At 34.3% G+C, this 13,825-nt stretch overlaps 2 protein-coding genes across 3 annotated transcripts; both read right to left on the bottom strand.

Moving 5' to 3' along the window:
- Window positions 2,326-5,392, bottom strand: LOC109240554 (ABC transporter G family member 11-like). Of its 2 annotated transcripts, XM_019407217.1 has the most exons (8): window positions 5,028-5,389; window positions 4,785-4,864; window positions 4,174-4,632; window positions 3,971-4,057; window positions 3,772-3,897; window positions 3,487-3,678; window positions 3,271-3,357; window positions 2,326-3,180 (listed from the first exon to the last, which is right to left on the bottom strand). In XM_019407217.1, exons 1-8 carry the CDS (start codon window positions 5,299-5,301, stop codon window positions 2,464-2,466), a joined length of 2,022 nt encoding a protein of 673 aa, XP_019262762.1. In that variant the 5' UTR covers window positions 5,302-5,389; the 3' UTR covers window positions 2,326-2,463. The 2 variants fall into 2 exon arrangements, with proteins under 2 accessions (XP_019262762.1, XP_019262754.1); XM_019407209.1 differs by having other exon boundaries at window positions 3,487-3,897; window positions 5,028-5,392.
- On the bottom strand, window positions 9,865-13,555 carry LOC109223892 (ABC transporter G family member 11-like). Its single transcript, XM_019388370.1, has 8 exons — window positions 13,172-13,555; window positions 12,873-12,952; window positions 11,581-12,039; window positions 11,407-11,493; window positions 11,198-11,323; window positions 10,892-11,083; window positions 10,731-10,817; window positions 9,865-10,652 (listed from the first exon to the last, which is right to left on the bottom strand). The coding sequence occupies exons 1-8, from the start codon at window positions 13,395-13,397 to the stop codon at window positions 9,975-9,977; spliced, it is 1,935 nt and encodes a 644-aa protein (XP_019243915.1). The 5' UTR covers window positions 13,398-13,555; the 3' UTR covers window positions 9,865-9,974.

Raw genomic sequence — 13,825 nt, 5'->3', positions numbered from 1 at the left:
CCTGTATCCGCCCGATCTCAATAATCTTATAGAATCTCGTATCCTGGAGGCGATGGACTACACGCTCGTGGAGATCTCTGGGCCTCAATCCCACAGGTCGTCCACTCTCCTAGCGCGGATAGTCTGGGACAGTAACTCTCCCTCCCATATATGGGCGGACCTATGATCGCCCTGAAGCACTAATAGCTCACGAGAGTAAGGGCCGGGATGTATAGGCGGCGTGTCCATGTCGTCAACTGTAAATTAAACAACATTAATTGTATGTTTATTATTTAATTGTACAAAATATATATACCTATTGGGTTCCAGGCTCGATATTTGAGGCCCAGTAGCACCAAACTATCATAAATATTTATGTGTGTCAAATTGAATATTTTGATAATTTTGTGTGTCTTTGTTTAATAATTTAAATTCTTAATTTTTAATTATTTAAATTCTTAAATATATATAGCTATTGGGTTCCAGGCTCGTTATTTGAGGCCCAGTAGCAACAAACTATCATGAATATTTATGTGTGTCAAATCAATATTTTGATTATTTAATTGTACAAAGTATATATCTTCATCTACCAGTATAAGAAATACTTAAACTACAGGGATTCTACGCTAAAATACTATACAGTTTACTATGCTAGAAGTTTCTACATTTTACTATGCTAATAAATAAACTAAATGTAAACAACAAATACATTTTAATCACATAACATTCACAAAAATACATATAACATACTAGTTTCGCAAATAATACACAAAACGACATGGAAACACTAATATCTAAATTCGGATATTAACATAAAAATCTCAATTTCACATTTTTTTAGAACACATTAATCTAAGTCCGGATAAATATAACATACTAGTTTCGCAAATAAAACACAAAACGACATGAAAACACACTCAATCAACTAATATACATTATTATACAAGTTTCGACATAAAATAAATCGAAATACCTCGATGTAGTGAGTGTTTTGTGTGAAAATTTGAAGACGATGCAGTTAAATCACAATAATACAATGCTCCAATACGATGTGGGACCTACGTTCTTCACCTTTTGTGTGACGGGAGGGACCCACAATTTTTTTTTTTAATCACGAGCAGTTGGGGGAGGGGGGGGGGGGTACCAGAAGCAGAAGTTAAAAAAAATGGGGGAAAGGGTTCGGTCGGGGAAGAAGACGAAGGGGGTATTTAATTAAATGGTATAGCGTTTTTTTTTGGACGCTATAGTATAGCTTATTCATTTCATACGCTATATGTGGCAGTCAAATCGCCTGTCAGTATAGCGTATAAATAGAAGACGCTATACCTTAACGGAAAAAGTTACCGTTAAGGTATAGCGTCTTGTATTTAAACGCTATACATAGATATGTAACTTTTTTTTTTTTACACTTATTAATGTATTTTGAATCCAAAAACACAATATTTAGGTTCCGGACTCGTTGTTTTGGTCTCTACTTCGTGTTACTTTTATGTATCGTTTCTCTGTCCCCATACTTCTTTCCCTTTTTGGTCTCCCTACCCCCTTCGCATTAGCAGTTGTCTTTGAATTGGATCATGGAATTAACGCTGAGATTTTGCCTCATTCTTCAACAGGAAAGCTTTTCTATTCTGGGTTCGCTGATCTGATATCGGTTAGCCCTGTAATCAGTACTAAATTTCCATTCTAAAGATATATATATATATATATATATATATATATATGTATCTGTGTGTGTACGTGATTCGAAGATATTGTAGGTACTCGGCCACACTAATTAATTTAGATTCCAGCTTTCTAGGTTCTTTTCTTAGAATTTAATAGATTAATATGGGTATGCTCTGGAGTCTGGATTGCATGTCATATAGAAATCCTGGCGAATTCTATATATACTTATATATGGTGTGTATTTTGTGTATCTATATGATAAAACGAGAAAAAAGTAAAAATATAAGTCGTTGAACTTTTTTTTATAGTAGAAAGCATATAAGGTAAATTAATGTCATGTCAGATTTAATAGTGAGCTCTTTAGCTGTGTATGCTTCTCTCCTAGTATAGTTGTATTTGTTTTTTTGGGGGCATTTGTAATGTTGCTTGGACACATTATTTTATGATCTAAACTATGAAAGTTATGGAGTTGATATATTCTGGTTAAGATTATTAACTTATACTTAAATTAAATTCAACATGAGTTGTATGTTTTAGTATAGCTAATTACTGTATTTACGTAGTAAAATTGTAAATTTAGGAAAAACGTTGTCTTAAATTAGCGTTACATATATATTTACAGTAATTAAGGACATTTAAATAAACTTATAAGTATAAGTTATTTTACAATACCACACAGTATTAAACCACATCAAATAGTATAATTTATCTAAACATTGTATTCACAGAACAATGTTGTAAAACATAATAGACTACAAGAATACATTATGAAACAACAACCAAAACATAATGTTAAATTGTGAGGAATGAACTACTAACTCATCCATTGATGGTGGGACTGTCATCAAATGAAGTGAGTCCATGGAGAGGCGAGGCAGGTAGGGACTTGGCCATGATTTGACTACTTCGGTTTGATAGAATTGATGTGGATGCCTTTCTTGCATGCACAACCTTTTCATTTGTCTTGATAATAAGGAGGAACACCAGACGGTACAAGATTAATGTACCTACCAGAATGGCAAGGTCTACCCACTTTGAGTATGCCATTTCTGCTTGCCATCTTTCTCTCAAGATGTCTTCTCCACTCATTATCCGATTTTTCCCGAATTGATCATCTGTGAACTTTAGCCCTTCAAATTCATTCTTAAACATACCTTGGTATGCATACTTGTGGAAGGACATGTAGTACAGTGGATACTTCCAAATTGGATCAGGCAACTCACTAGGTAATTGAAAAAAACCACCACTTAATATCTGTAGTCCTTGTATTCCTGCACCCACTACAATGCCCATGAGGAAATTAGGCACGATAGCTGCAACGTTCATCATTAGGCTCTCGACTATCATCATACTGGTAAAGAGGACCAACTCAAAGTAGATGAAATGCCCAAATCCATTCTGAAATCCAGAAAGGAAATAGGCAATGGCACCTGGAACAAATGATATTAGTAGCACGTATGGTATGGAAGAAAGTGTGTTGCCTATGACAAAAGTACAACATCCATAGTGCCCGTTGAGGTTTTCCCGTTGAAATACCTGCAATATTTTCTCGAAGCAGTTAAATTAATTATTCATGATACAATATAAATCATAGCATTCATTAATTATTTTGGATGAAAAAAGTACCTTCATGTCCTCTACAAATGAAGGGAATCCACCAACTGTCATAAATGTCATAAATGAAACAACAAAAGCAACCATTAGACCTCTTTCCTGCAAAATCAATTTTTAAGACCGTGTTATGATCCATAAAGTTTGTCTACTCAAAAAGTACTGAAATATTTGGAGAACTAAGAAAGTTTGAAACTTTTTGTTGATTCCTTGTCCATGCTGTTTATATACCTCGACTGAACGATAGTTTGAGCCAAGATCATAGTAGATGGAGCCAAGACCTAAAGCAATGGCGACATAAGTAGCGAATCTCATCCAATAGTAGCCAAGATCTCGAAACATGTTCACACTTGACCTCCTTGTCAAAACAAGGCCTTGCGTAGTGAAGTTGGCATGACTTCGTTTTTCCAATATTTCACCACCCTGAAAATAAATAATGGATGTTAGAGTGATTCCTCTCATCACCCTGCAAGCAACCCTCCTCCATCCTCTCCGATTTTGGGGGTTCGCTCTTACCTGTTGACAAATTTCTGCAACCTGGTTCTGAACTTCATGATATTCCTCGGATGATTTATATGAATTTACGAGAAGGTCTATCACTTCTTCTGTAGGTTTTCTTCCAGCTGAGCCTTGTTCAACATCCTTTTAATAGAAAGTAAGATATTCAATAAAAGGCAAACTTTGGTCTCTCTTAGGAAAAAGGAAGAGTATTTACCTCATCAAAGTCCTTGTTTATTGTTTTAAGAAAATGATCTGACGGATTCTGAAGACGTGGGCAAGGGAAACCATTTCTCGCGAAAAACTACCATAATAAAAAAGTTTTAATAAACATATAAATTGATCAAATCATTACATATGTATACTTGTATTATGTGTCCGTTACTTGACTAGTTAATAATCCAATAATCATGTGCTTACCTGAATTGCTGCACTAGCAGGTCCAAAATATACTATTCTTCCCGAAGACAAAAGGCATAGGCTGTGGAAGAGGTTGAAAACTTCTGCACTTGGCTGATGAATAGATGCAACAATGGTTCTTCCCTCTTTTTGGCGTGAAATTCCGCTCATCACATAATAAGATGCAGCACTGTCGAGGCCACTGGTTGGTTCATCGAGGAAGAGAAGTTTTGGTCGCGTTAGAATCTCCATGCAAATACTAAGTCTCCTCTTCTCTCCTCCGCTAATTCCTTTATTGCCCCATCCTCCAATTCTTGTGTTCATTGCATCTTGCAACCCCATCTCCTTTATAGTCTGCTCTGCTATTTGAATTTTCTCTGATTTTGTCATGGAATCTGGCAGTTGGAGTTGTGCAGAGTAGTAAACAGCTTCTTTAACGGTTAGTGTTGCCAACAGAGTTTCATCTTGAGTCAGGTATGCCTGATTTTATAGGATAAAACAACAATACCATGCATGCTAATAAAAATATTGTACTTTACTAATAGAAAAGTAAAAGAGATGTTATTGCAAAAAAGGAAAACAAAATAAGTAGTGATGCGCGCCAAGCGGCATTCAGGTGAAGATTCTCTTACACATGTTCCATAAGAAAGTTTTTGTTTGTGACCATTGATCAGAATGACTCCGCTCTGCCTCGTGCTGAAGTCCAGTCGCCCTGAGAAGTGGGCATCAGGTGAGTCATACTTAGAAATAAAACTATTTCATGAGCATTAATTTAACAAAAATATCCCCCTCTTGGCCTTTGCTGTTATTTTTGGCCCCATTCAAGATATTATATGCATCATTTGCTAAGAGATAACTAATAATATTTACTTTACCAGCTAATGCGTCGAGAAATGTAGACTTGCCACAGCCAGAAGGACCCATGACAGCCAAGAGCTCACTAGGACGAGCATAACCAGTGAGACCTTGAAGTATGGCTTTTCTGCCACTTTTTCTAGTGGAGACAGTAACCCATAAGTCATTCCAAGTCAAGGAAACTCCTCTAGTTTTTGATCCCATTTGGCCCTTCACAGCATTCAATTCTACTTCCTGATTTCCAGTTCTAATTCCATAATCCATAGGTGGCATTTCCAAATTTACAGAAGCCATAGTTGCATGCCCAGAAAAAAACGGAAAGCCAATAGTGGTTTTACTTTCTTATTCTTGCAAAATGCGTGGGGTATTTAAGGACGTTGTAGTGTGAGACACTACTTTGTCAACTGCTGGGCAGCTATGGCATTAATTATATGTGTCAAAAAAATCCAGTTATAATGGACAGCCACATTTATGTTTCTCTTTGTAGGTTGCAGTTTCAGCTTTTAATGTCTAGTTTCGTTCTTCTTATCCTCATACCTAAGTCCCAAGCATTCCTCAGGGCTAAGTCAACTCCCATTTTTCTTCTTCTCCTTCTTGTCACGCTAGCTTGTTTGATTTTAATTATTTTCCTTTAATGAGAAACTAGAGGTAAGGGACATGAGTCCGGAACCAAAATGTGGTTCTTTTGGACTCTAAGAATAAAAATGTGTGGGATAAAAATGTAGTGACCAAAATATGTATAACGTCTTTTTAAGACGCTATACCTTAACGGCCATTTGGCCAGTTAAGTATAGCGTCTTTTAAAAAGACTCTATATATATATATATATATATACATATAACGTTTTTCACTAAGACGCTATATATATTGTGTGGGCCCACAAATAATTCTTCTGGGCTTAACTGACATAACAATAGCGTCTTAAGCTAAGACGCTATACCTCAAGTAATTGACCTCCCGGACTGGTTTTTGCCTTATTTAAGGACGTTAAGGATTTTGTAAAAATCCATTCAGAAATATTCTCAAGTCTTGTGAAATTTTTCTTTGTTAAGTTGTTTTGCATTTTACCATAATGTCTGAAGAGCAAAGAATTATTGTTTCATTATATGGGGGGAGGGGGAGGTTGTGGTGGCGAATAACTAAGTAAGCTATAGTTTATCTCCACGGTGTCATGTTAAGTTGCCACTTACAATGGAGTACGATATATTGGTATCGTTGTTATGTAAAAAAATAAGTGTGAGCAAACGTTCGGTGAATCTTAAAGTAACCGGAAGATATCTGTATTATGTGACTCCGCAAGGGGTTGCTTGTTATGCTGAGTTTAACATCGAGAACGATGAAACTCTGAGAGATTTTTTTAGTATTCCGGATGAATACCAGGAATTTATTGTGATAAAACTGTTGGAAATGTACGTCAAGGCCGAAGACATTCCGTATGTTAGTTTTATTATTTTTTATGTTTGTGAGTTATTCACCTATTTTTTACTATAATAAAATTAAATAATTAATTTTCATAACTATACGGGATTTTAAATATTCACATTTTGGTTCCAGACGCAATATTTGAGGTCTAGTAGCACCAATGTATCTTGAATTCTTATGTTCATGATGAGAAAATTTTTCCGATTTATCACTCAACAGGTCTGTTGTTTTATATGTTAGTTTATTATTGTATATGTTAGTTTTATTATTTAATATGTTAGTTTTATTATTTAATATATTAGTTTTATTATTTTACATGTTTGTTTGTTTGTTACTGAATTATTTTTTACTATACTAAAATTAAAAAATTAATTTTCATAACTATATAATATTTAATTATTAAATATTCATATTTTGGTTTCGGACACAATATTTGAGGCCCAGTAGCACCAATGTATCCTGAATTCTTATGTTCTTACATTTGTTGACTATAATTGGAGATAGTTTGTGTTTGAACTATCAGTTTTTTGACGTATTTTTAGGAATAAGAGATACTTAAATGATTAATTTATATGACTACAAGATACTACGCTAAAGGGCACTACGTTTTACTACGCTGAAAGGTCATTACGTTACAAATACGAGCACTACATTAGGCCACAAGATACCACTACAGGAAACTAAAGTAACAATTTATCTAGTTTACTAGTCTTTTAGCAAATAAATAATCTAAACCGGATAAAAATAATAAATTAATTTAATCACAAAACAATTACGAAAGTACATATACCACAATAAAAAGTAACTAATTAACATTGTTTTTAACAAGTAATAATAATTTCTCTATTTTACGAAATTTTTTAGCACACTAATACTTTAGTCCGGATAAAAAATAACAAATTAGTTAAATCGCAAAACAATCACAAAATAACATAGAGCACATAAAAAACAACTAAGATGCATTTTTTTTTATACAAGTTTTAACAAAAACTAAGTCGGAATACCTCGATTTAAGATTTTTAGAAAGTTGAATATTTTGTGATTTGGAGCTGAAACAAGCAACAATATTTGAGATAACGCCTTAGCTAGCTCGTGGGACCGAGAATCTACACTTTTTCGTGGGACCGATGGGCTCCACTCGAGCTTTTTTTTTATTAAAAGGGGGGGGGGGGAGGGGAGGGGGTGGACAATTCTGTTTTGGGGGAAGGGAAAGGAGACGATCTATATTTTTGTTTTTTGAGTCTAAAAAATCACATTTTGGTTCCAAACTCCAACGACCTTGCCCATATAGCTGGATCAATTATAGTGAAACCACAACTTCACTTGAAAAGTTCAAATTCAAGAGCAAATTTTGTTTATTACGTGCTGAAATCTCTTTATTTGCAAGTCAAGGCCACAAGGACAAGGAGGTTAGCAAAAGTACCCCTCCATTTTGTATTTTGTTATATTTTGTTTTAGTAAACGAGCGAGATCTATTTCTAGCCATTTCTAGCCAGTGGCCAATTCTTTTGTTTGGATGATTGTTACCTATTGTATTGTATCGTATTGTTACGTTAAATACGTTGTTTATTTTGATTATTATTTAAATTGTATCGTATCGTATCGTTAAATCCGTCGTTACATAACGACGAAATGTGCCATTTTATGTAACGACCGATTTGGTGTGGTCGCGTCGTTACCTTGTCTTTTTCTCTCAATCTCACCCTTCATTATTATTAAATAATTTTATTTTATCATTTATCCTACCTTTTTATATAATAATTTTACCCTGTATCATAATTTTTCTTTATAATATTGTAAGTTTATTCTTCATATTGCTAGTGTGTGATATCATGAAACGATGGCAAACGACACAATCTATTCAAACATTGTATTTATCAAACGATACAGTACAATACGATACGATACATTATGAAACGATACGTAACAACCATCGAAACAAGCTGTAAGACCGTAATTACTTAATCTAACATAGCAATCCAGAAATAAAAATATATCAATTTAAATATCACCATTACAACTGTCAGTGAGAACTGAGAACTAGAGAATGCGAGAAGCAAGGAGATAACGAGTAAAATTAATTTGGACAACTTTCGTATATTATTGTTTATATTTCTTATTTTGTCGATCATTTTTTGTTTTTCCAATTTCTTTCGCAGTTTGGGAATTAAATTATAAAGTCAAAACAAAGAGAAAATAACCCATACCTGACTGTAAAGGATTAGATTGAAATCACATGGGAGAATTAAATGCTTTTTAAGTATGCTTGGTATGGAGCTTTCTGAGAATGTGTTAACTATGTTATGGGCTATTGACAAATACACTATTTTTTTTTTCAGTACTAAAGATAGGCCTTACCTAATAATAGTTCGACTTGAATACTTCGACATAAAGAACACGTCTTCACTCTTCAGTAGTTATTTTTGGCTAGGTGAAGCACAGAATGGACCCAATAAGTGGTCACAATTGCACAAGAAAAAACTCATATTAATTGCTCTTGTAGTGAAGCACCGTAATTCAAGTTCCCAACCAATGACTCACTCTACCAAGTCAGAGTAGGAACTCATTGATTCAATGTGACAACTCAAACTAAGTTAGATCCAATCTGAAACTTAGATTTCTCAGTGGCACCGGCCAAGATTCATGTAAGTGGTGTCGATTTATTGTCACACTTCAACTTGTAAATGAATATGAGTCTATCATCGTGGTAATTGTTGTCCTAATTTACTTTTCTTTAGTGTGTATATATAGCTTTTGCTTATTAGAGAATTATTATTTACTCACGTCTATAAGAAAAAAAACTTGTTAAGGATGTGTCCACTGCTTTAAGTAGGAGTAATTCTTTAACAATAAACAGCCATCATAGTTCCACATTATCTTGCTCTGATTATTTTTTGTACCATATTTTATGTAAATTCCGTAATATGAGTATTATAAAAAGTGATAACTATTACATGTATGTTGTATAAAATTATTACTCATTCCCTTTCATTTTATGTGATATTGCTTGACTATGCATTGGAATTTACGAGGAAAAAAAATTACATTTGAAATTGGTGGTCTTAAACATGTCATGATACTTATGTGTGGCTATATATAATAACATATTATTAAAAAATAGAAAATTTAAAGTTAAAAAAAGTTATACATAATAATATATTATTAAGGCAAAAGGGGTTTAGGAGAAGCATTGGCAGCACTGAGGTTCTGTTCGCAGCTAGTTTTTAAAAGCTTCTATTATGACCGTCTTTTTGTCCAGCAAAGAATGAAGTATTCTTTTAGTTGAAACATCGATCTTAATGAGTTTGCAATAACGTGATCCATCTAAATTTCCAACTTTTATTACTGATTTGAATGTCAAATTTCAATCATTGTCCAGCATATGACGTTGTCTGCTCAATGAGAAAAAAAAGGAGGTGAAAGGTATGCCAACTCTTTGCGAGCCAATTATGTTTGCACTTTATTAGCCTGAGCATTGAAATATCATAAATTGATTAAACTTACATACACTGACACTGTAAATAATTTTTACTCTATCAGTGTTTTTAGGTATCAAATTCATCCAAATGTCTTTCTGCCGTATTGATTTGGTTAGGCGAGGTAGACGATATGAATGCTCTTATAGTTGGCTTAACTTTTTCACCAGCCTTGACAAATAGCAAGAATAATAGCCTGTAAAAAACAACCATCCCTAGTAAAATAGCAAGATCCACCCATTTTGAGTAATTCATATTCATTTGCCATGTATTTCTCAGAATATCCTCCCCATTGATCATTTGAACTAATTTACCCTTTTGCACATCTTGAATTTTTAGCCCTTCTAACTCGTTCTTGAACAGTCCTTCAAAAGCATACGTATGAAAAGCTACATAGTGTAAAGGGTACTTCCAAAATGGCTTAGGCAAATCACTTGGTAATCGAAAGAATCCGCCACTTAGTATCATAAGCGCTTGTAGTCCTGCTCCAGTTATTATTCCCATGAGGAAATTAGGGACAATGCTTGCTACAATCATCATTAGGCTCTCAACCAACATCATACAGGTGAAAAGGACTAGTACAAAGTAGATGAAATGCTCAACTCCATTTTGTAGTCCAGTTAGAAAATAAGCAATAGCTCCTGGAATCAAAGATACTAGTAGCAAGTATGGCATAGAAGAAAGTGTATTGGCAATGACAAATGAACCAGATCCATAATGACCATTTAGTTTCTCTAGCTGAAATACCTGCCATTTTTTTTCTTACTTTATTAGCATGATATCAAGAAAGGAAAAACAAGAAATGAAACACTTATGTATTTCTACCTTCAGATCTTCCACAAAAGAGGGGAATCCACCAATGGCCATAAAAGTGATGAATGAAGCCACAAACATAAGCATGGTACCTCTTGCCTGTGTTCACCATGTAAAGTGTAAATACTTTAATTTGGTAGGAAACACTAGCTGCAAGTATACTCCACAATTACCTGAACTGAAGCAGTAGAAAATCCAACATCATAGTAGATGGTACCGAGACCTATAGCTATGACAACATAAACAGCTAAACGTAGCCAGTAGTAACCAAGATCGTGGCACATGTTCACAAATGATCTTCTTGTCAAAACAAAGCTTTGGTTTGTGAAGCTGACATGACTTCTTTTCTCCAGTATTTCACCTTCCTGTATTCGTAATATCAGGTAAAGTTCAGTGACCATACATAAAATTAACCTTGAAATTGGTAGAGGAAATATATCCGGTGAGGATCAATCATAACAGTGTTTCAGATTTGGCACCTGTTTGCAGATTTCAGCAACTTGGCTCTGAACCGCATTGTACTTATCAGAAGATCTGTATGACTTTATCAGGATATTAATCACCTCTTCTGTTGTTTTCCTTCCAGTTGAACCTTCTTCAATGTCCTATTATGCATAACCAAAAGTTTCATTTAAAGTAATTGAGGAACATTATATTCTAATACAAAAAGATCAAAACTTTTTCTTACCTGATCAAAGTCACTGTTTATTGTTTTGAGAAAATGATCAGATGGATTCTGGAGAGTCGGGCAAGGAAAACCACTCAATGCAAAAAACTGCACTCATCATAAAGTACTATTATCCCTTTGGCTGATTAACTTGAAATATAAAGCAAGTCATTACAAGAATTAAAATATGCTCACCTCAATTGCTGCACTAGCAGGGCCAAAATACACAGTTCTACCAGAAGACAGAAGACATAAAGAATGAAATAGAGCGAAAACTTCAGCACTAGGTTGATGAATTGAGGCAACAATGGTTCTCCCTTTGCATTGGCTTGCAATTGTTTTCATAACATAATAAGATGCTGCACTATCAAGTCCACTAGTTGGCTCATCAAGAAAGAGAAGTTTTGGGCGCGTTAAAATCTCCATACATATGCTGACTCTCCTCTTCTGTCCTCCACTTATTCCTTTACCGCTCCATCCTCCAATTCTTGTTTCCATTGCATCTTGCAACCCCATTTCCTTTATAGTAATGTCTGCTATTTCTTTTTTCTTTGATTTTGGCATGGAATTTGGGAGTTGCAGTTCAGCAGAATAGTATACGGCTTCTTTTACTGTTAATGTTGCAAGTAGAGTATCATCTTGAGTCACATAGGCCTAATTGTGTCAAATGTTAGTACAAAAGATGCAGATACTCATGTAGATAATCAAAGGAAATAACTGTTGCTTCAATAGGTGTGTTATAATGTCTCTTTTTCAGTAAATTTACCCCTGAAATTTTGCACAATTTCTTGAGTAGAATGCCCGCTCAAAATATTTTTAAAAAGGCAGATGCAGATCATTGTTATTTCATTATTTGATTTTTATTAGCCAAGAAGCCATGTCTGTTTATAACACCTCTTCCTAGACTCAAAGACTGGATGTTCATAGACAAATATTTAAAAATTTTAAACTGATAAATGGTTAATTCTGATTTATTAGCTACATTAATTTGTCCGAATTTACAATCAAATTTGATTATTAACAATCAGTTATATGAAAGTAAGACTACTAGCTAGTTACTTTAAGGTAAGCCTTCTCATGACTGTATTAGGAAACAAATATTATACAGGGGTTCGCCTTTAAAAAGGGGTCATTTCTTAGTTCAAATTTATATGACACTCTTCTCCTTTTGATATGTTCTAAAATATTGGAAACGCTTCCACCAAATAAGCCAATACAACTTTCACAATTTTCAAGATTCGAATAATTTGTCTATAGATTCAAGTATAATGTGATGTTTTCATTTATCAAACTTTCATCTGTTACTCTAATATTGTCACCTCTAATATTTTCCTTTTTTCTCAATTGCACAACTTTTTTATTTTGACGATCTCCAGTAGATAATGCATTGCTGGTAGAATGTTGCAGGAGTAAGAGGTCATCTGATATTAGGACATTAGGTCCCTGTAATTGATTCTTAAATGGGATTATATACATATTTTACTCACAAAGGTTCCATATGCCAGCGTCTGTTTGTGGCCATTGATTAGAATATCTCCACTCTGCCTTGTGCCCGATCTTAATCTCCCTGATAACGTTAACATACATAAGGAGCTAATCAAAATAACACCAAGTTGCCTGTATAAAAGAACTTGCGACTATCAAATCACCTAAAGGATCCAAAAAAGGAATTTGTAACTTGAAAAATAAGGCAGGTTACCTGCTACAAAATGTTAAAATATACGTAATAATAATTTAAAAAATTATTAACGTTATCATAGTATATAAAATTTTCGTGGTGAAATACCTGCTATTGTATCGAGAAGTGTTGATTTGCCACAGCCAGAAGGACCCATGATAGCCAAGAGTTCACCAGGCCGGGCATAGCCAGTTAAACCTTTAAGAATGGCTTTGCTTCCATCTTTTATGTTTGAAGCTCTCACCCACAGATCTTCCCATTTCAAGAAAACTTCTCCATTTTTTGGTACAGCTTCAGCTAATTCGACAACGTTTTTTGGTCCTTGATTTGGCATTTTGGTGTATTAAGTAGTATTCAACTTTGTAAATTGTAATCTTGGTTTCTAGATGATGAATATGATTTAAGGAAGTTTTAAAAGTACTTCAGTTTATTGTTAACATGAGTCTGCATGGATATGCTAAGAGAAGCACTAAACAAATGAGAAAAAAGGGAAGTAGTGGTTTGTTCTGGTCACACTGCTCTATTTATAAAAGCTAAATAAGCAGTACTCCAGTACTTTTCTTGTTGTCTAGTAATTTTCTTGTTGAAGTTTGTTGTGAGTTTGTCTTATTCAATATCAATTCACCCTGCCATTCAATATCGCTCTAACTACGTGCCCTCGTTCAAACTAGTTGGATTGGTCATATTAATCTTTCGAATCGGGACGGATGTAGACGGTAATTTACGGGTTCTTTAAACCTAATATATTTAGCTCGAATCCTG

This window comes from Nicotiana attenuata, chromosome 1 (assembly GCF_001879085.1).
Source record: "Nicotiana attenuata strain UT chromosome 1, NIATTr2, whole genome shotgun sequence".
Lineage (NCBI taxonomy): Eukaryota > Viridiplantae > Streptophyta > Magnoliopsida > Solanales > Solanaceae > Nicotiana > Nicotiana attenuata.
Note: the sequence above shows the minus strand (reverse complement) of the source record. Positions and strands in the feature narration are given on the sequence as shown.